This window comes from Carassius gibelio, chromosome A4, assembly GCF_023724105.1.
Source record: "Carassius gibelio isolate Cgi1373 ecotype wild population from Czech Republic chromosome A4, carGib1.2-hapl.c, whole genome shotgun sequence".
Lineage (NCBI taxonomy): Eukaryota > Metazoa > Chordata > Actinopteri > Cypriniformes > Cyprinidae > Carassius > Carassius gibelio.
The window spans coordinates 29738968-29761160 of record NC_068374.1 but is presented as its reverse complement, the minus strand read 5'-3'; the positions used below and the strand labels follow the sequence as shown (position 1 = coordinate 29761160).

The following is a 22193-nucleotide window of genomic DNA, read 5'->3' as shown; positions in this document are numbered from 1 at the left end:
GAGTCCCAGGTGGCCGCACAACAGCTACCGGTGGCGAACCTCCTAGTCTTCGACGACCCAAAGAAGGCCATTGTTCAGCGGGTCGGCCAGACCCCAGAGCAGCACCGCCAGTGCTTCCGTTCCCTGGACCTGGGGGAATCCGGTCGGCCCTTCGCGATGGCCCAGCAGCTCCAGGACTCCTGCCGCAAGTGGCTACTGGCCGAGGGGAGTGACGTGGAACACATCATCGACCTCGTGGTGCTGAAGCAATTCATTGCTCGGCTACCGAAGAAGGCAGATGAGTGGGTCCAGTGCCACCGTCCCATGTCACTGGACTCGGCCATCCATCTAGCAGAGGACCACATGGTGGCGTGCCCAGGGGTCAGCGTACCATTAACATCTCTCTCTCTCTCCCTCTCTCTCCTCCCCGTCTCTATCTCGACCTGTCCGTCTCCCTAGGTCCCGTCCAGCCGGCCCTCCTCGTGTCCCGCCCCGGGGGCAGGGCGGGATTGACCAAGGTCATTTCGTGAATCCAAGGACCCCGCCCAGGGGGGGCGGGGCTTATGGCTGCCGGAGGGGACAGCGCTTCTGTTTCTCCACTCTCTCCGCGCCAATTCTACAATTCTACAGGTCTGGGCTGGCCTGTTGGCATTGTGGGGACCCGGAGCATTTCGTGGACAGGTGTCCAGTGATGGAGGTGAGGACAATGATCCGGGTCCCGGACGTCCCACAGGTCACCCCCGGTCAGGCTGGCGAGTACCAAATACCTGTGAGTATCAAGGGAGGTACATATCCGGCCTTGGTGGATTCAGGATGTAACCAAACCTCAATCCATCAAAGCCTGATTCAACCGGGGGCATTGGATACAAGCCGCGTGGTTAAGGTGCGGTGCGTACACGGGTATGTGGTGGAGTATCCGGTTGTCCCAATTATTATTCAATTCCGGGGACAAAAGCATAGTGTAGAGGTGGCGGTTAGTCCCCACCTCCGGCATCCGATAATTTTGGGAACGAATTGGCCTGTGTTTACGGTTTTCGTTCCCGAGGAGAAGGCCATGGAGGAGTACATCAGGGAGGCGCTGGCTCAAGGATACATCCCCCCATCTACCTCCCCTGCTGCTTCCAGTTTCTTCTTCGTGGCCAAGAAGGATGGAGGTTTACGGCCATGTATCGCTTATAGAGCCCTTAACAAGATAACTCAGAAGTTCCGATATCCTCTTCCCCTCGTCCCAGCGGTCCTAGAACATCTCCATGGTGCCACTGTATTCACCAAGTTGGACCTCTGCAGCGCGTATAACCTAATCCGGATACGTGAGGGGGGCGAGTGGAAGACCGCCTTCATCACCCCTACTGGTCACTACGAGTATTGTGTTATGCCGTATGGGCTTGTAAACGACCCCTCCGTATTCCAGGACTTCATACATGAGGTGCTCCGGGATTTCCTCCATCAGTTCATCCTAGTCTATATCGATGACATCTTGATATACTGCCGGAGCCAGGCAGAACATCAACGCCACGTTGCGGATGTCCTGCAACGCCTGGGGGAATACTAGCTCTACCTGAAAGCAGAGAAGTGTTCATTCCAGCAACCCTCAGTGCAGTTCCTTGGATATACCATCGACTGCAGTGGCATCCAGATGGACGAGGGGAAGGTAAGCGCCGTCAGGGACTGGCCCATTCCTACCACTATAAAGGAACTGCAGCGATTCCTTGGCTTTGCCAACTTTTATAGATGATTCATTCAGAATTTTAGTACTATCACCAGTCCGCTAACCAACCTCCTTCGTCAGAAGCCCAAGTCCCTGTCATGGACTCCTGCCGCCACCGAAGCCTTCCAGGCCTTGAAGCTGGCCTTCACGACCGCCCCACTCCTCGTGCATCCAAACCCCGAGTTACCATTCATTGCGGAAGTGGACGCCTTTACCACCGGAGTGAGAGCGGTCCTTTCTCAGCAGCAGGGGACGCCCAGCCGCCTCCACCCATGTGCCGCCTTCTCCAGGAAACTTAACCCGGCGGAGGTGAATTATGACTTCGGGAATAAGGAGCTACTTGCCATCAAGCTTGCCATGGAGGAGTGGAGACATTGGCTGGAGGGAGCCAAACAACCATTTCAGGTTCTCACTGACCACAAAAATCTGGAATACCTTAGAGCAGCCAAGAGACTCAACCCCAGACAAGCCCGCTGGGCGCTATTCTTCACCCACTTCCAGTTCTCCATCTCCTACCGCCCTGGGGCTAAAAACTTAAAGGCTGATGCCCTGTCCAGATGTTATGCACCCGAAGAAAGGTCAGAGAACCCCAAACCCATCCTCCTGGAAAAAGTCATAGTCGCCCCTATCACCTGGTCAGCAGAGACTCTACCTCCAGCCGAAGCTCCTAACAACACCCCGCCGGGTTGCCCACCAGGACACCAGTACGTCCCCAGGACACGGCGCACTCCACTCATCCACTCCACCCATACATCACTTGGCACTGGTCACCCGGGGGTCAATGAAACCCTCTCGTTGCTACGGGAACGCTTCTGGTGGCCCAACATGGCCTCGGATGTCAGAAGGTACGTGAGTGGATGTACCAGCTGCGCCATGTCCAAGAGTCCTCACCATCTACCATCTGGCAAACTCCATCCTCTGTCCGTTCCCAATCGCCCGTGGTCACACCTAGGGGTGGATTTCATTACGGACCTTCCACCCTCTGACAATAACACATGTATTCTGATTATTGTGGATAGATTATCTAAAGCTTGTTATCTTCTTCCTCTGAAGGGTCTCCCCACTGCCATGGAAATGGCAGAACTAATGTTTAACCATGTCTTCAGGTACTTCGGCATCCCAGAGGGCATTGTGTCGGATCGGGGCCCCCAGTTCATCTCCCGGGTATAGAGAGCGTTTCACTCCCTCCTAGGTGTGGCCATCAGCCTGTCCTCCGGCTACCACCCACAATCCAACGGGCAGACGGAAAGAAAGGTCCAGGAGATCGGACGCTTCCTCTGTACCTTCTGTCACGGCCACCAGAACTCCTGGAACCAATTCCTGGGGTGGGCCGAGTACGCACAGAACTCCCTCCGTCAACCCACCACCGGACTCACACCCTTCCAGTGCGTACTCAGCTACCAGCCACCTCTATTACCCTGGTCTGGAGAGCCCTCTGATGTTCCTGCTGTCGACTGTTGGTTGCGGGAGAGCGAGAGGGTCTGGGACGCGGCCCATCACCAGCTGCAACGGGCGTTCCGCAGACGCAGGACGGCAGCCAACCTTCACCGGTCTGAGGCCCCCCAGTATCAACCCGGTCAGAAGGTCTGGCTGTCTACCAGGGACATCTGCCTGCGTCTACCTTGCCACAAGCTCAGTCCCCGATACATTGGCCCATTCACAATCACCCAGCAGATCAATCCGGTCACCTACAAACTCCAGTTTTCCCCTGAGTACCGGATTCACCCCACATTCTATGTCTCACTCCTGAAACCTCCCCATCCTACTGTTCTTCCCTCCACAGAACCTGGCGGGATGGAAGCCCCCCCTCCTCTCCTCCTAGATGACGGCACAGCCTACTCGGTCAAGGACATCCTGGATTCCCAGCGGCGTGGTGGGCAGCTGGAATACTTAGTGGACTGGGAAGGATACGGTCCAGAGGAACGTTCCTGGGTCCCACGCAACGATATCTTGGATCCCGCCTTGCTGGATACCTTCCACTCCATGCATCCCAACCGACCTGCTCCCAGGGGAAGAGGACGCCCACCACGTCGTCGGGGTCCCCGGCCCTCAGGAGCGGGCCCTGGGGAGGGGGGTACTGTTACAAACACGCCAGGTTCCACCACCACACAATCACAGCGCACACCCTCACCTGAGTACTGAACCATCACCACCTGATCCTCATCACCAGTCATCCACCGCAGCACCATAAAAGCCACACACACGCACCCAGTCATTGTCCGGTCACGTTTGCCACAAGATCATTCCTGTGTGCTAACTATTAGGACTAACTCCTCTTTACCTTCTCTCCAAGGATAACCTCCAAAGACTCCTCTTCTATCTTCTCTCTAAGGATTGTCTCCGAAGTCCTCAAAACCCCAACTGTGCGTGTGTGTGGTCACTACCTTCCCGGCACAGATCCTAACACCCATCCACTCCTCACTACCTGCTCCTCTGCTTGTGTCTTTAGTAACAAGAGTGCTTTATGTAAATCATTATGCTAGTATGATAAGGCCTATTTAATTACATGTATGCAGAATTTTTCGCATCAACATTGCAAGACATAAAAATTATTATAATCCACAGCTATAGTGTGGTGGCTAACTAACTACTGGGAGCTCAACTAAGTCGTTAAGTTTAAAAGGAGTTAATTATTTTGATAGACTCTCACATCTAGCTACTGCTGCCAGCCTGCTAGTATATAACCAACCTGTTCTTTTTTGTGAACCACTTTCATATTTACGAGACATTGCTGTCACATTAGATTAGCAATTAGATTAGTTATTGTCATCATTAGAATAGGCGGCAATTATCTTATAAAGAATTCAACGTAAGTAAGTCACGTGAGTTCGATACAGGCCAATAACTGAATGCTTTCAGACAATGAAGAATTGTATTGGATTTCAGACAATTAAATAATGCCCAGTGTGACTGATGACTGCAGGGTTCATTGAGTGAGAGGGTTTGACTGACACTTCTCGAGAAGGATTTGCAACGCCGCAGGTGCATTCAAAGCAAAGCGATAAAGCGTAATTTTAAAGGGATAGCCAACGAATTATAAATCTGATTACAATATTTTCCGGCATCATCGGGACCCTCCCCCAGCCCTGGGCCCTGGGCTTAAGCCCAGGTAAGCCTGTGCATTAATGCGGCCCAGGTTGAGGGTACCCCATATTCGTCGCTTGACAACATAGAGAGGGGTCGTCCGATATTTGAATGCAAAAGACATGTTTTAAGCATACAGCAAATATTCAGTCCTGTAAATATGTCATTTTAATGTAACATTAGACCAAAATTATATTAAAAAGCTGTCATACCGGTTTCTGCCCCACGAAAATATATGGTCACTGCACCAATGAATGATTATAACAGTATTTTCGCCGCACGCTACTGCAAAATAAACATTTGCAGCATAAAATCAGTCACCTGAAACCATACTTTCCAGCGCAGGAAAACTACTAGATGGATAACCCTGTTTCGTCAAAATCCAAAGATGAGGGATTTGCATTCAAATAACGGACGACCCCTCTCTACGTTGTCAAGCGATGAATAGGGGGTACCCTCAACGTAGGCTTATGGACGTGAGGGGGAAATGACCAAACGGCTGTATGTGACGAATAGGGGTGAGAATGTGTTGCTTAAATATAACATTAAGCTGAAAATAATTATTTGTTTTATCTGAACTGGCCTTCACTTAAAAATAATAGGGTGTAAAAATTCATGAGCAAAATTATGTAAAAATAAAACCACCTTTTTCAGTACCATAGTTCTGTCCACTAGTAATGACATCATAATATCCTTCTGGTGTGTCATCTACAAATTTAACATGAAACCAATGCCATCACATGTACAGTAATATAATATTAGAATTACAGAGAAAGAAATACAATTACAGTACAGAAAAGCATCAGCACCTGTTTCACAATCTGGTATCGGTCCACCAGTGAAGATACCCTCATAGATTCCTGGAGATATCTCATTCACCCTCTCTTCAAAATCAAAATAATATATAATGTCATTAGTTTCCTGAAATTTCTGAATTTCACAGTTTATAAATCATCTCTCAAACCTGAGAGAAGCTCATCAGTATCTTCAGTGATGAGGCTGCCTGTTAAAGGAGAGCAGAACAATCAAACCTTTTTTTGTTTGTTTTGAAAATGTCATCTTTATAGGGTTTTTGCAAGCTGTTTTGAAAGTTAAGATCAACAACCTGATCCTTATATAAGCATGAGGTGCCAAGCTGACTTTAACATTGTAAGGGTAATTAGTAATGAGCTAGCAATTGAAGAGAAGAAAGCACTGTGTAAAGACCCTTTGAATCAATACACAGTTACAGTTACATTCTTTCATGATGCCTCACCTCTATTACTAAATTGATTGTGTCTGTGATAAATTTCCTCATAAACTGGCTCAGTTTGAGACTGAGTCCTGTGTAGTCCTGTGTACCAGTCGGAGAGAGCTGTGAGTGTAGACAGACAAACTTGCTGTCAGTTCACAACACATGACTGATCACACACTGAATAAGACACAATATGACAGTCTCTGGATCTCTCCTACCTCTCCTCATCACTCTGTTCTGCTGAATCAGTATAAGCAGTGGCACTAAGAGCAGTAAGAGCACAACCCCCAGAACAATCACTAGCACTGGGAGAGACACTGGTGGAGGAGTTTGTGGAGAAGGGACTGATTTTGATCGCACTGGAGGAGAAACTGATGATGTTGTGGCAGGAATGGTGGACACTGACACATCTGAAAAAACAGACACAAACACATTCAAAATCACGAATATATAAAATGATCTAAAAAGTAATATTATTCCTCAGTGTTTGCTGTGACCTGCACAGGTGAGCCCAGCATGCTCTTTGTGGGAGCAGTCAGTGTGGTTATTCAGAGAGAGAGGACAGTCCCACAGGTGAATCTCATTCCCTCTGCATTCAATATTGTTCATCCACACAACACCTTCACCAGCACCAAAGACTGAATTCCCATCAGCCCTCAGTGCTGCTCCACAACCCAGCTGCCTGCAGATCACCTGAGCATCGCTGATGTCCCACTGATCATCACAGACTGAGCCCCACACAGCGTTATGATACACCTCCAGCCTCCCAGAGCACCGGCCGTCCCCTCCACTCAGTCTGAGAGGAACATGATCTAAAACACACACATCAACCAGAACAGACCAGTTTCAGCACAACATTTACAACAAAATACACTCTAAAACTGAAGATGGAGTTTTAAAAGCAGATTTAAAGGCACTGGTTTTAAATGCAAATAATGGGATGCACAGATAATAATATATAAGAAAGATTAACTAATGTATTAGGAAACTTACTTGAACACTGTCTCTGGTGAGGAGATGCTGAACATGTCGGACGACTCAGAGACTCATCACTCTCCTCCACTAAAATGAAACATTAAACAATCGCAAAGACTTTTCCTGTCTGCTCTGTTTAGTTTTGCAGAAAAATTAGTTTACTTACCACATACACTACAGACCAAAAGTTTGGAAACATTACTATTTTTAAAGTTTTTGAAAGAAGTTTCTCCTGCTCATCAAGCCTGCATTTATTTTATCAAAAATACAGAAAAAAATGTAATATTGTGATATATTATTACAATTTAAAATAATTGTTTTTAAATGTATTATACTTTAAATTATCATTTATGTGATGCAAAGCTGAATTTTTCTGGATTATTATCACATGATCCTTTAGAAATCATTCTAATATGATGATTCATTATCAAAGTTGGAAACAGTTCTGCTGCTTAATATTTTTTCAGAACATGTGATACTTTTTTAGGATACTTTGATGAATAAAAAGAAAAAAAAAAGGTATGTTTTTAAAATATAAATATTTTGTAATAACAATATACACTACTGGTCAGTAATTTGGGGTCAGTAATTTGTTTTATTTCTTTCTTTTTTAAATAAAATCAATACTTTTATTCAGCAAGGATGTGTTAAATTGATAAAAAGTGAAAATATTATTTGAATATATATTATTAGAATTTTTATTTTATATATTTTTAATAAATGCAGTTCTTTTTAACCTTTTATTCATCAAATATATTAGGCAGCAGAACTGTTTCCAACAGTCATAATAAATCAGAATATTATAATGGTTTCTAAATGATCATGTGATAAACTGGATGTTACATGTGACACTAAAGGCTGGATTAATGATACTGAAAATTCAGCTTTGCATCACAGGAATATTTTTTTGTTTGTTTGTTTAAGTATATTCAAATAGAAAACTATTATTTTAAGTTGTAATACTATTTCACAATAATACTGTTTTTTTCTGTATTTTTGATAAAATAAATGCAGGCTTGATGAGCAGAAGAAACTTCTTTCAAAAACATTAAAAATAATAATGTTTCCATTGTGGCATTTAAGGAAATATGACTACTGAGACCATATTAAATCATTTAAATGCTGTATCATCTCACCTAAACAAGTAATTCTGGCCACTTCATCTTCACCACAGTAGTTTTGACCCCAGGGTAAAGATGGACACTGCCATAAAGTGGAATCATGTGGTCGACATGTAACTTTATCCAGCCAGTTAGGAGCTGATTTCACTCTTGCTGTAGAATCAGACAAAACACCAGATCTTCCACAGTTCAGCTCTTGACAGATCAGACTCGCTGTGTCTCCCTCCATCTGGTTCCAGCACACATTACCCCAGGATCCATTGTAGAAAACCTCCACATTCCCTAGACAGCCATCAGTTAACCTGACCTCTTTAAACTCTAGATGAAAAAAAATAATTAAAATACCAAAATTGGAAACCTGAGGATTATGTATATGTTAATGTGTTAAAAGGTTATATCTATAATCTTTATATTAGTTTCAAGTATAACAATAAAAATATTAAAGCTGCAAGCAGCGATGAACGGGCCCTCGCACCCGGGCTCACCACCACCCGTTGCCCATAGGAGGAACCATGAACGTTGGGACATATGTTTATAAAACAGTAAATATTTTTTCAACTTCCTGTTTCATAGTATTAATAGCATCCTTTAGCACATAGTAAGTGAATGTTTGAAAATATTTCTAGCATGATTAGCACACAATGGCATATTTTATTGTGTTGCTAATAGTTCATAAAATTGTTAAACATGACACTTCCTGTAGCCAGCAGGTGGCGCTATGACTATAACTGAATACGGGCATGCTGATGTGTTCAGTACGGGACTCTTATCAAACGTGTGAAGTTTGGGGCAGATTGGACGTTGCTAGCTTGAGTTACAACAACTTCCTTATTCAATGCCATAGTTGCATGCTTTAACACTTAGCTAAGTGTTGCTAGCATGTTTTATTATGGTTCTAGCATGTTGCCAGCCTATTTAACCCTTTTTGACACTTTTTTAATTTATTCTTAGGAGTTCATAACAGTGTTAACATTGTTACTTCCTTTTTCACTACATTATTAGCATGCTTTAGCACTAAGCTAAGTGTTGCTAGCATGTATTAGTATGTATCTAGTATGTTGCCAGCCTATTTAACACTTGTTTAAACTTTTTAATTTGTCCCTAGGAGTCCATAACATTGTTAACCTTGTCACTTCCTGTTACCAGCAGGTGGCGCTATGACTATAACTGAATTTGGTCATGGGTGATTGTTCAGAGCAGAACACCTATCACACGTGTGCAGTTTGGGGAAGATCGGACATTGCTTGCCTTAGTTACAGCAACTTTCTTTATCACTACATTATTAGCATGCTTTAGCACTAAGCTAATGTTGCTAGCATGTATTAGTATGTATCTAGTATGTTGCCAGCCTATTTAACACTTGTTTACACGTTTTAATATGTTCCTAGGAGTCTGTAATAGTGTTAACCATGTCACTTCCTGTTACCAGCAGGTGGCGCTATGACTATAACTGAATTTGGTCATGGGTGTTTGTTCAGAACAGAACACCTATCACACGTGTGAAGTTTGGGGAAGATTGGACATTGCTTGCCTGAGTTACAGCAACTTCCTTTTTCACTACATTATTAGCATGCTTTAGCACTAAGCTAAGTGTTGCTAGCATGTATTAGTATGTATCTAGTATGTTGCCAGCCTATTTAACACTTGTTTACACTTTTTAATATGTTCCTAGGAGTCTGTAACAGTGTTAACCATGTCACTTCCTGTTACCAGCAGGTGGCGCTATGACTATAACTGAATTTTTTCATGGGTTCTTGTTCAGGACAGAACACCTATCACACGTGTGCAGTTTGGGGAAGATTGGACATTGCTTGCCTGAGTTACAGCAACTTCCTTTTTCACTACATTATTAGCATGCTTTAGCACTAAGCTAAGTGTTGCTAGCATGTATTAGTATGCATCTAGTATGTTGACAGCCTATTTAACACTTGTTTACACTTTTTAATATGTTCCTAGAAGTCTGTAACTGTGTTAACCATGTCACTTCCTGTTACCAGCAGGTGGCGCTATGATTATAACTGAATTTGGTCATGGTTGTTTGTTCAGGACAGAACACCTATCACACGTGTGAAGTTTGGGGAAGATCGGACATTGCTTGCCTGAGTCACAGCAACTTCCTTTTTCACTACATTATTAGCATGCTTTAGCACTAAGCTAATTGTTTCTAGCATATATTAGTATGTATCTAGTATGTTGCCAGCCTATTTAACACTTGTTTACACTTTTTAATATGTTCCTAGGAGTCTGTAACAGTGTTAACCATGTCACTTCCTGTTACCAGCAGGTGGCGCTATGACTATAACTGAATTTGGTCATGGTTGTTTGTTCAGGACAGAACACCTATCACACGTGTGCAGTTTGGGGAAGATCGGACATTGCTTGCCTTTTTTACAGCAACTTCCTTTTTCACTACATTTGTAGCATGCTTTAGCACTAAGCTAAGCGTTGCTAGCATGTATTAGTATGTATCTAGTATGTTGCCAGCCTATTTAACACTTGTTTACACTTTTTAATATGTTCCTAGGAGTCTGTAATAGTGTTAACTATGACACTTCCTGTTACCAGCAGGTGGCGCTATGACTATAACTGAATTTTTTCATGGGTTTTTGTTCAGGACAGAACACCTATCACACGTGTGCAGTTTGGGGAAGATCGGACATTGCTTGCCTGAGTTACAGCAACTTCCTTTTTCACTACATTATTAGCATGCTTTAGCACTAAGCTAAGTGTTGCTAGCATGTATTAGTATGTATCTAGTATGTTGACAGCCTATTTAACACTTGTTTACACTTTTTAATATTTTCCTAGAAGTCTGTAACAGTGTTAACCATGTCACTTCCTGTTACCAGCAGGTGGCGCTATGACTATAACTGAATTTGGTCATGGTTGTTTGTTCAGGACAGAACACCTATCACATGTGTGAAGTTTGGGGAAGATCAGACATTGCTTGCCTGAGTCACAGCAACTTCCTTTTTCACTACATTATTAGCATGCTTTAGCACTAAGCTATGTGTTGCTAGCATGTATTAGTATGCATCTAGTATGTTGTCAACCTATTTAACACTTGTTGATGCTTTTTAATATGTTCCTAGGAGTCCATAACAGTGTTAACCTTGTCACTTCCTGATACCAGCAGGTGGCGCTATGACTATAACTGAATTTGGTCATGGGTGTTTGTTCAGGACAGAACACCTATCACATGTGTGAAGTTTGGGGAAGATCGGACATCGCATGCCTGAGTTACAGCAACTTCCTGTTTCATGGCGAAACATCAAACTTTGTCAGGCCGCCAGGGACAAAACACAAAACCTTCGCAATTTAACATCACAAAGGTCTTATGATGACCCTCACCAAATTTTAAGATAATCCGATTAAAACTGTAGGAGGAGTTTGTCAAAGTATGAGGCTTTGAAATGGAAAAAACTGCACAAAAATCATACAGAAAATTCAAAATAACTTACTTCCTGTTGGGTTTTGGATTTTGTACCAAGATACTTTTTTGTAGGTGATGGTGTGTTAAATGTGTGTATTGATTTTCATGAATGTACGTGAAACACAGCTCGAGGCGCACTCCGTTGAAATTTAACAGGTGGCGCTATCGAGCCATTTTGCCACACCCACTTCTGAAACCTATATCACATGTAAATTTTCACCAGTCCTGATGTGTGTGCAAAGTTCGTGAGTTTTGGAGCATGTTTAGGCCCTCAAAAATGCGATTGATGACGGAGAAGAAGAAGAAGAAGAAGAAGAAGAAGAAGAAGAAGAATAAACGGAGCAATTCCAATAGGGTCCTCGCACTGCAGTGCTCGGGCCCTAATTAAAGCTGCAAGCAGCGATGAACGGGCCCTCGCACCCGGGCTCACCGGCAGCGAGTGGCTTTAGTTAATAGGTGAACGGTGAGAAATATGCGTTTAAACTCATAAATATAAGTAGAATATATCAATGTTTATTCCATATATGTGCCAATCTTCCTGTTGCCAGCAGGTGGCGCTATCATTATAATGAAATATTGGCCTTCAGATGTGTTCAGGGCAGGTCTTTTATCGAACATGTGAGGTTTGGGGACGATTGGACATTTTATGCCTGAGTTACAACAACATCCTATTTCATGGCGAAACATCGAAATTTGTCAGGCCGCCATGGACACGCCCTTTAACGAAACCTCAAGATCTTTGCAATTTAAGATTGCAAAAGGCTTTAGATTACACTGACCAAGTGTGGTGTTGATCTGAATAAATCTCTAGGAGGAGTTCGTTAAAGTACAACCCCTGAAAATGGCCAAAACAACACTAATTTTGCAGAGAAAATTCTAAATAACTGACTTCCTGTTGGGATTCGGATTTCGTACCAAGAGACTTTTTCGTAGATATTGGTGTGTTACATGTGTGTACCGATTTTTGTACATGTACGTGAAACATAGCTCGAGGCGCACTCCATTTAAAGTGTATTTGCACTCCGTTGAAAGTGTATAGATGGCGCTATCGAGCCATTTTGCCACACTCGATGGAATATTGGCCTTCAGATCTGTTTAGGCCAGGACCCTTATCACACAAGTGAAGTTTGGGCAAGATCGGACATTTTATGCCTGAGTTATAACATCTTTTATTCCCATGGCAAGACATCGAACTTCATCACGGCGCCATGGACACACCTTTTAACCAAAACTCAAGATCTTCACAACTAAACATCACACAGGTCTTTAGATTAGACTGACCACAACAAAGACATTGATGTCATAAAATTTCTAGGAGTAGTTTGTCGCAGTGTAAAATATGTAACTTCCTGTTGCCAATAGGTGGCGCTATGACTATAACTGAATATTGGCATGCAGATCTGTTCAGGTCAAGAGTCTTATCCAACATGTGAAGTTTGGGGCAGATTGCACATTGTATGTCTGAGTTACAGCAACTTCCTTTTTCATGGCGAAACATCGAAATTTGTCAGGCCGCCATGGACCCGCCCTTTAACAAAACCTCAAATAATTCGCAATTTATTATCGCAAAGGGCTTTAGATTACACTGACTAAGTTTGATGTTGATCTGAATAAATCTCTAGGAGGAGTTCGTTAAAGTACAACCCCTGAAAATGGCAAAAACAACACCAATTTTGAAGGGAAAATTCAAAATAACCGACTTCCTGTTGGGATCCGGATTTCGTACCAAGATACTTTTTTGTAGGTATTGGAGTGTTACATGTGTGTACCAATTTTTGTACATGTACGTGAAACATAGCTCGAGGCGCACTCCGTTGAATGTGTATAGGTGGCGCTATAGAGCCATTCTGCCACACCCGGTGGAATATTGGGTTACACTTTATTTTGATAGTCCACTTTAGACATTCTACTGACTATAAGTAACTTTGTAACTACATATCAACTAAATCTCGGAAATTTGCAACTACATGTCTACTAACTCTCAGAGTAGACGGCTAGGGTAGGTTTAGGGTTAGTGTTAGGGGTAGGTTTAGGCTTAGTTTAAGTTGACAAAGAAAGTGTTAGAAGATGTTTAGCAGACAGTCTACTAATCCTCTTTTAACTGCTAGTTGACATGTAGTTGCAAAGTTACTTACTGCTAGTAGAGTGTCTAAAGTGGACTATCAAAATAAAGTGTTACCGAATATTGGCCTGCAGATCTGTTCAGGCCAGGACTCTTATCACACATGTGAAGTTTGGGGAAGATCAGACATTTTATGCCTGAGTTATAACATCTTTTATTCCCATGGCGAGACATCGAACTTCGTCGCAGCGCCATGAACAAGCCTTTTAACGAAAACTCAAGACCTTCACAACTGAACATCGCACAGGCCTTTAGATTAGACTGACCACAAAAAAGACATTGATGTCAAAAAAATTCTAGGAGTAGTTCGTCACAGCGTAAAATATGACACTTCCTGTTGCCAATAGGTGGCGCTATGACTATAACTGAATATGGGCATGTCAATCTGTTCAGGTTCGGAGTCTCATCAAACATGTGAAGTTTGGGGAAGATTGAACATTTTATGCTTGAGTTACAACAACTTCTCTTGCTGTGGCAAGACCATAGACAGTAAAAGAAATGGACACAGCGACCCCATTGGAACTCTATTGAGACAAATGAAGCCCAGTTTTAGCGTTTTTTAGCACTTCCGTTTCTGACGCGCAGACTCAAACGAAGCTGGAGGACGTCAGCAACCTGTCTGGCAGATGTAAATCTTCTAAGTGGCTGTGCGTGCAAACTGCCATCGTTAATCTTGCAGAGACGGCGAGCTTGAGCGGGGAGTTCTTTGTCGTGAGTGAGCAGGAGTAAGTATTCTGATTAATTATTTTGTATAGTATTTTAAAATGTAACGCCAGTACGCCATATTAAGTTAATTGCCTGCGAGCTTCTCCTCCTGTCTGTACGGTAATGCGACAGAGAGACGAGTGGTTATGATGCAATCGTTAGCCTATTTTTTACAAAAACTGTTTATACGGGGCCATAATGTAACATAGAAGGTAATGGAGCCCTTTATACATTGTCGTGTATCTTTAGAAATAAATAATGGACAAACAGAGTCTTTAAACGCCTCAGATGTAAAGTTATTCGCTGTCAAAGTGACGCCAAAATGAATGGGAGTCAATGGGAATGCTAACGCAAGTGAAGTTCTGCTAAAAGATGGCAGCCCCCACCCGACTTCAACTTCCGGTCGAGTTCCTTGCCCCTTGGGCAAGACATCAAATTTTGTCATGGCGCCATGGAAACGCCCTTTAACAAAAACTCAAGATCTTCAAAAGTTAACATTGCACAGGCCTTTAGATTAGACTGACCACAAAATATATGTTAATCTCAAAAAAATTATAGGAGTAGTTTGTCGCAGCGAAAAACATGTCACTTCCACTTGGGCCATATGGTTATAAAATAATAAATATTTTTTTGCCACATTTCCTGCTGCCAACAGGTGGCATTATGATTATAACTGAATATCGCCATGTAAATGTATTTAGGCCAGGACTCTTACCAAACATGCAAAGTTTCAGGCAGATCAGACATCTCATGTTTAAGTTAGTATGAAATAAGTCATCCCTGTTGTCAGCAGGCGGCGCTATACTTATAATTGAATATTGGCCTTTAGTTGTGTTCAGGCCAGGACTCTTATAAAACATGTGAAGTTTGGGTCAGATTGGGAATTGTATGCATGAGTTACAACAACTTCCTGTTTCATAGTATTAATAGCATCCTTTAGCACATAGTAAGTGTTGTTAGAATGTTTGAAAATATTTCTAGCATGATTAGCACACAATGGCATATTTTATTGTGTTGCTAATAGTTCATAAAATTGTTAAACAGGACACTTCCTGTTGCCAGCATGTGGTGCTATGAATATAACCGAATCTGGGCATGTTGATGTATTCAGGACAGGACCCTTGTCAAACGTGTGAAGTTTGGGGCAGATCGGACGTTGCTAGCCTGAGTTACAGCAACTTCCTTATTCACTACATTAGTACCATGCTTTAGCACTTAGCTAAGTGTTGCTAGCATATATTATTATGTATCTAGTAGGTTGCCAGCCTATTTAACACTTTTTGACACTTTTTAATATGTTCCTAGGAGTCTGTAACAGTGTTAACATGCCACTTCCTGTTACCACAGGTGGCGCTATGACTATAACCGAATCTGGGCATGTTGATGTATTCAGGACAGGACCCTTGTCAAACGTGTGAAGTTTGGGGCAGATTGGGAATTGTATGCATGAGTTACAACAACTTCCTGTTTCATAGTATTAATAGCATCCTTTAGCACATAGTAAGTGTTGTTAGAATGTTTGAAAATATTTCTAGCATGATTAGCACACAATGGCAAATTTTATTGTGTTGCAAATAGTGCATAAAATTGTTAAACATGACACTTCCTGTTGCCAGCAGGTGGCGCTATGACTATAACTGAATACGGGCATGCTGATGTGTTCAGTACGGGACTCTTGTCAAACGTGTGAAGTTTGGGGCAGATCGGACGTTGCTAGCTTGAGTTACAACAACTTCCTTATTCAATGCCATAGTTGCATGCTTTAACACTTAGCTAAGTGTTGCTAGCATGTTTTATTATGGTTCTAGCATGTTGCCAGCCTATTTAACCCTTTTTGACACTTTTTTAATTTATTCTTAGGAGTTCATAACAGTGTTAACATTGTTACTTCCTTTTTCACTACATTATTAGCATGCCTTAGCACTAAGCTAAGTGTTGCTAGCATGTATTAGTATGTATATAGTATGTTGCCAGCCTATTTAACACTTGTTTACACTTTTTAATTTGTTCCTAGGAGTCCATAACATTGTTAACCTTGTCACTTCCTGTTACCAGCAGGTGGCGCTATGACTACTACTGAATTTGGTCATGAGTGTTTATTCAGAACAGAACACCTATCAAATGTGTGAAGTTTGGGGAATATCAGACATTGCTTGCCTGAGTTACAGCAACTTCCTTTAAGTGTTGCTAGCATGTATTAGTATGTATCTAGTATGTTGCCAGCCTATTTAACACTTGTTTACACTTTTTAATATGTTCCTAAGAGTTTGTAACAGTGTTAACCATGTCACTTCCTGTTACCAGCATATGGCGCTATGACTATGACTGAATTTGGTCATGGTTGTTTGTTCAGGACAGAACACCTATCACACGTGTGAAGTTTGGGGAAGATCGGACATTACTTGCCTTTTTTACAGCAACTTTCTTTTTCACTACATTATTAGCATGCTTTAGCACTAAGCTAAGTGTTGCGAGCATATATTAGTATGTATCTAGTATGTTGCCAGCCTATTTAACACTTGTTTACACATTTTAATATGTTCCTAAGAGTCTGTTACAGTGTTAACCATGTCACTTCCTGTTACCAGCAGGTGGCGCTATGACTATAACTGAATTTTTTCCTGGGTTTTTGTTCAGGACAGAACACCTATCACACGTATGAAGTTTGGGGAAGATCGAACATTGCTTGCCTTAGTTACAGCAAATTCCTTTTTCACTGCCTTAGTAGAATGCTTCAACACTTAGCTAAGTGTTGCTAGCATGATTTATTATGTTTCTAGCATGTTGCCAGCCTATTTAACACTTTTTGACACTTTTTAATTTGTTCCTAGGAGTCCATAACATTGTTAACCTTGTCACTTCCTGTTACAAGCAGGTGGCGCTATGACTATTACTGAATTTTTTCATGGGTTTTTGTTAAGGACAGAACACCTATCACACGTATGAAGTTTGGGGAAGATCGGACATTGCTTGCCTTAGTTACAGCAACTTTCTTTTTCACTACATTATTAACATGCTTTAACACTTAGCTAATGATGCTAGCATGTATTATTATGTATCTAGTATGTTGCCAGCCTATTTAACACTTGTTTACACTTTTTAATATGTTCCTAGGAGTCTGTAATAGTGTTAACCATGTCACTTCCTGTTACCAGCAGGGGGCGCTATGACTACAACTGAATTTGGTCATGGGTGTTTGTTCAGGACAGAACACCTATCGGTAACACTTTAGAATAAGGTTCCATTAGTTAACGTTAGTTAATGTATTAATTAACATGAACAAACAATGAATAATACATTTATTACTGTATTTATTCATCTTCGTTAATGTTAGTTAATGAAAATACAGTTATTCATTGTTAGTTCATGCTTATTCACAGTGCATTAACTAATGTTAACAAGCACAACTTTTGATTTAAATAATGCATTAGTAAATGTTGGAATTAACATGAACTAAGACTTATAAATGCTGTAGAAGGATTGTTCTTGCTTAGTTCATGTTAACGAAAGTAGTTAACTAACATTAACTAATGGAACCTTATTCTAAAGTGTTACCCACCTATCACATGTGTGAAGTTTGGGGAAGATCGGACATTGCATGCCTGAGTTACAGCAACTTCCTGTTTCACAGCGAAACATCAAACTTTGTCAGGCCGCCAGGGACCCACCCCTTGACGAAAAATCAAAACCTTCGCAATTTGACATCACAAAGGTCTTATGATGAACCTCACCAAATTTTAAGATAATCCGATTAAAACTGTAGGAGGAGTTCGTCAAAGTACAAGGCATGGAAATGGAAAAAACAGCACAAAAATCATACAGGAAATTCAAAATAACTTACTTCCTGTTGGGTTTTGGATTTTGTACCAAGAGACTTTTTTGTAGGTAATTGTGTGTTACATGTGTGTTCCGATTTTCATGAATGTATGTGAAACACAGCTCGAGGCGCACTCCGTTGAAATTTAACAGGTGGCGCTATCGAGCCATTTTGCCACACTCACTTTAGATGTAAATTTTCGCCAGTCCTGATGCGTGTGCAAAGTTTCGTGAGTTTTGGAGCATGTTTAGGCCCTCAAAAATGCGACTCATGACGGAGAAGAAGAAGAAGAAGAAACGGAGCAATTCCAATAGGGTCCTCGCACTGCAGTGCTCGGGCCCTAATAATAATAATAATAATAATAAACGGAGCGATTCCAAGAGGGTCCTCGCACCATCGGTGCTCGGGCCCTAATAAACAAAGCAGATACAAGAGGGTCCTCGCACCTCGGTGCTCGGGCCCTAATAATCCTTAGGGGAACAATAGGGCTCTCGCCCTCCAGGCTTGAGCCCTAATAAACGGAGCAATTCCAATAGGGTCCTCGCACTGCAGTGCTCGGGCCCAAAAAAAACACATTCGCATATTTACCTGAGCACACGACTCCTACATCCTCCTTGTGTATGCAGTCATGTTTTCCCCAGCCTGGAGAAGAACAGCTCCACAGGGACGTCTCATTCCCCTCACACTTCACCTCATCCAGCCATATGGGTCCAGAACCAGGACCAAACCAGGCTGGTACCGGCTGGTTACTGAGGGCCACTCCACACTGCAGCTGTCTGCACACCACATGAGCATCTTTAATATCCCAGGAGTCATCACAGACTGTCCCCCATGAGCCAATGTAAAAAACCTCCAGCCTCCCTGCACAGTCTCCCCCAGAACCCACCAGCCTGATGGACCCATGACCTGATGTTCAGAGACAGAAAAAAACATTATTGATCACGAACAACTGAAGAATCTGTCCAGATGTTGTTCTTCTCACCGATGCAGGAGATTGACAGCTGTTGTGTGGAGCTGCAGTTGAGAGTTTGTGGAGAGCTGCAGTTTCCCAGATGAGCTTCACTCCCAGAGCACTGGAAGCCCGTCACACACTCATGACTGTGTTCAGGACTGGATGAAGAGGAGCTGTAGATGTTCAGCACAGAGCCACAGCCCAGCTGTCTGCAGACCACAGAAGATTCATTTAGACTCCAGGAGTCCAGCAGAACTCTCCTCCAGACCTGATGGATGAAAACTTCCACCTCCCCCTCACACTGTCTCTCTCCAGACAACTGCACCAGGCCATCATGAAGAGCCAGAGAGGAATCTGAGTGAAATATGTAGATTATATTATTATGTTATATTATTCCATGGTCTGCACAGGTAGTTCCAAGTCACTTTAACACACACACACACACGCACAGAGAGAGTGAAGCTTAAACTCTATTTATTTGATCATTCATCATATTTCATTCCAATATTTCACCCAAAATTCTACAAAACAATAAATAATAATAATAATAATAAAAACTATTTAATCAATACAGATTACAGCCCTTTCATTACATCTTTAAAACCAAAATTTCATCCACCCCAACTTCACACAGAAAACTCCCTACTGACCACATTGCAGAAAAAAATCTATTATATTATTAACTAATTTGAAATACGCAAACTCAATTTTAATACGAGGAGCCACCATCCCCTTCAGAACTCTCTCTGCATCAGTTGAACCAGTTCCTAATATCCTATTTTTCTGTGTCCTCCAAATTGCCATCCTGGCTGTTCCCCAAAGGTAATTTAACAAAACTACTTTTCTTCGATCCCTGACTTTGTACTTTGGACCACTGATAAAAACTTCATAGGAAAATTCCTCACCCATACTTTCAAAACAAACCTCTAAAAAAAGTAAAAAGACCTCTTAACCTCTCACACTGGATAAACAAATGTTTTATTCTCTGTTCGTAGCTTCTGTCGTAGTCTTCAGCTGGTGTGCCCAGGAGGGCCAACATTTGACTTTGTCTTTCTGTGAGCATATGGCTTGTGTTGTGTTTGCTTGGTGCCATGTGCTCTCTCCTGTCTATTTTCTAACCTCGCCCATCTTGTTACCTCATCATTGTTTTAGTTGCTCCACTTGTGTTTCTCCCTTTCCTCTGGACTCCATTCCCCTAAACTCCACTCACCTGTTCTCTTGTTACCTCATTCCTTGATTTAATTTGTCCCAGCTGTTACCTGATTGCCTCTTCTTTATAAGCTTCCTGTGTTTTCTGTTCTGGGCTCGTTTGTCTCACATAGGTACCGGTTAATGCCTTTGATGGCTGGCTACTCTGTGTTCAGTTTATGTCTTGTAACTTTGAACGCAACTCTGGGTTTTTCCCCACTTTGGGGTGGTTTCAATTGTGTTTTTGTTTATTTTGGTGACGTATAAATAAAGTCTTCCCATCTGTCTGCACTTGAGTCTTCGCCTCTTGCGATCCGTGACAGTACAAACAAGCCATTTGAAGATACAGCGGCGATGGGATTTTCTTATACCCTGCTTCCGGACGACCAAGGATCCAGACCCCTACCATTGGGCCGCATCCCTGCCCACAAGACAATCGTTCCTTCGGGCTGTTCCTTCGAGAGCACCCTCATTTCTCTGTTTTTAAGCCTGGACGAGCCTGTCAACTGGATGGAACTGGGGGAGCTAGATAATTGATCCTATTGGGAGATGGTCGACCACATCATCGATTTAAAGGAGGTGGAACTGCTGGAGGGTGCCCCCCTCCCAGTATGGGCTGCTGTTCCAGGACCTCCCCAGGTAATGCTGACCACTTCCAGTTTCATGGGGTCATTCTCTGGGCAGGTTGAGCTTAGACGCAGCATGCAGGATCCTCCACTGATGTCCGCAAGGGATGCAATGGCTGCTCACAATCCTCCCAATGCGGCGGCATCCGATCACAGCCCTATTGAGGCGGCGGCATCTGCTCACGACCCTGCCGAGGCAGTAGCGCCTGCTCACGACCCTGCCAAGGAAGCGGCGCCTGCTCACAACCCTGCCGAGGCGGCGGCACCTGCTCACGACCCTGCCGAGGCAGCGGCACCTGCTCACGACCCTGCCGAGGCGGCGTCCACTCACGACCTTGCCGAGGCAGCGGCGTTTGCTCACAACCTTACCGAGGCAGCAGTGTCCGCTCAAGACCCTGCAGAGGTAGCGGCATCCGCTCACGACTCTCCCAGGCAGAGGCGTCTGGTCACATAATGTCGACCACTTCCAGTTTCTTGGGGTCATTCTCTGGGCACGTTGGGCTTAGACTCAGCTTGCAGGATCCTCCACTGATGTCCGCGAGGGATGCAATGGCTGCTCACGATCCTCCCGAGGCATTGGCGTCCGCTCACAATCCTCCCGATGTGGCGGCATCCGATCACAGCCCTATTGAGGCGGTGGCATCTGCTCACGACCCTGCCGAGGCAGTGGCGCCTGCTCACGACCCTGCCGAGGAAGCAGCGCCTGCTCACGACCCTGCCGAGGTGGCAGCACCTGCTCACGACCCTGCCAAGGCGGCGGCACCTGCTCATGACCCTGCCGAGGCAGCGGCACCTGCTCACGACCCTGCCGAGGCAGCGGCACCTGCTCACGACCCTGCCGAGGTGGCGGCACCTGCTCACGACCCTGCCGAGGCAGCAGCACCTGCTTACGACCCTGCCGAGGTGGCGGCGTCCACTCACGACCTTGCCGAGGCAGCGGTGTCTGCTCACAACCTTACCGAGGCGGCAGTGTCCGCTCAAGACCCTGCAGAGGTAGCGGCATCCGCTCACGACTCTCCCAGGCGGCGTCTGGTCACAATTCCGCCGAGGCAGGGGCGTCCGCTTACAGTTCACATGAGGTGGCAGAGTCCATCCACAAGGTTTCTGAGGCGACGTCCACTCACAAAGTTTCTGAGGTGGCGGCGGTGGTGTCCGCTCACAGTTTCCCCAGAGGCGGCAGATGAAGCTGTAGTGCCACCCTCTCGGAAACTGAGGAGGAGGAGGAAGAGGGCTTTCGTCATTCAAGGCC

The 22193-nt window shown here is 43.8% G+C and overlaps 1 protein-coding gene across 1 annotated transcript in view; it reads right to left on the bottom strand.

Annotated features, from left to right (window-relative positions):
• Positions 1–5715: 5715 nt before the first annotated feature.
• Positions 5716–22193, bottom strand: part of LOC127971109 (deleted in malignant brain tumors 1 protein-like) — a 58455-nt gene continuing 41977 nt past the window's right edge. The window contains 8 exon segments of the mRNA XM_052573918.1: positions 5716–5774; positions 6027–6125; positions 6224–6415; positions 6503–6817; positions 6999–7067; positions 8117–8419; positions 18767–19084; positions 19122–19484. Of these exon segments, the coding sequence (XP_052429878.1) occupies positions 5716–5774; positions 6027–6125; positions 6224–6415; positions 6503–6817; positions 6999–7067; positions 8117–8419; positions 18767–19084; positions 19122–19484 (1718 nt within the window).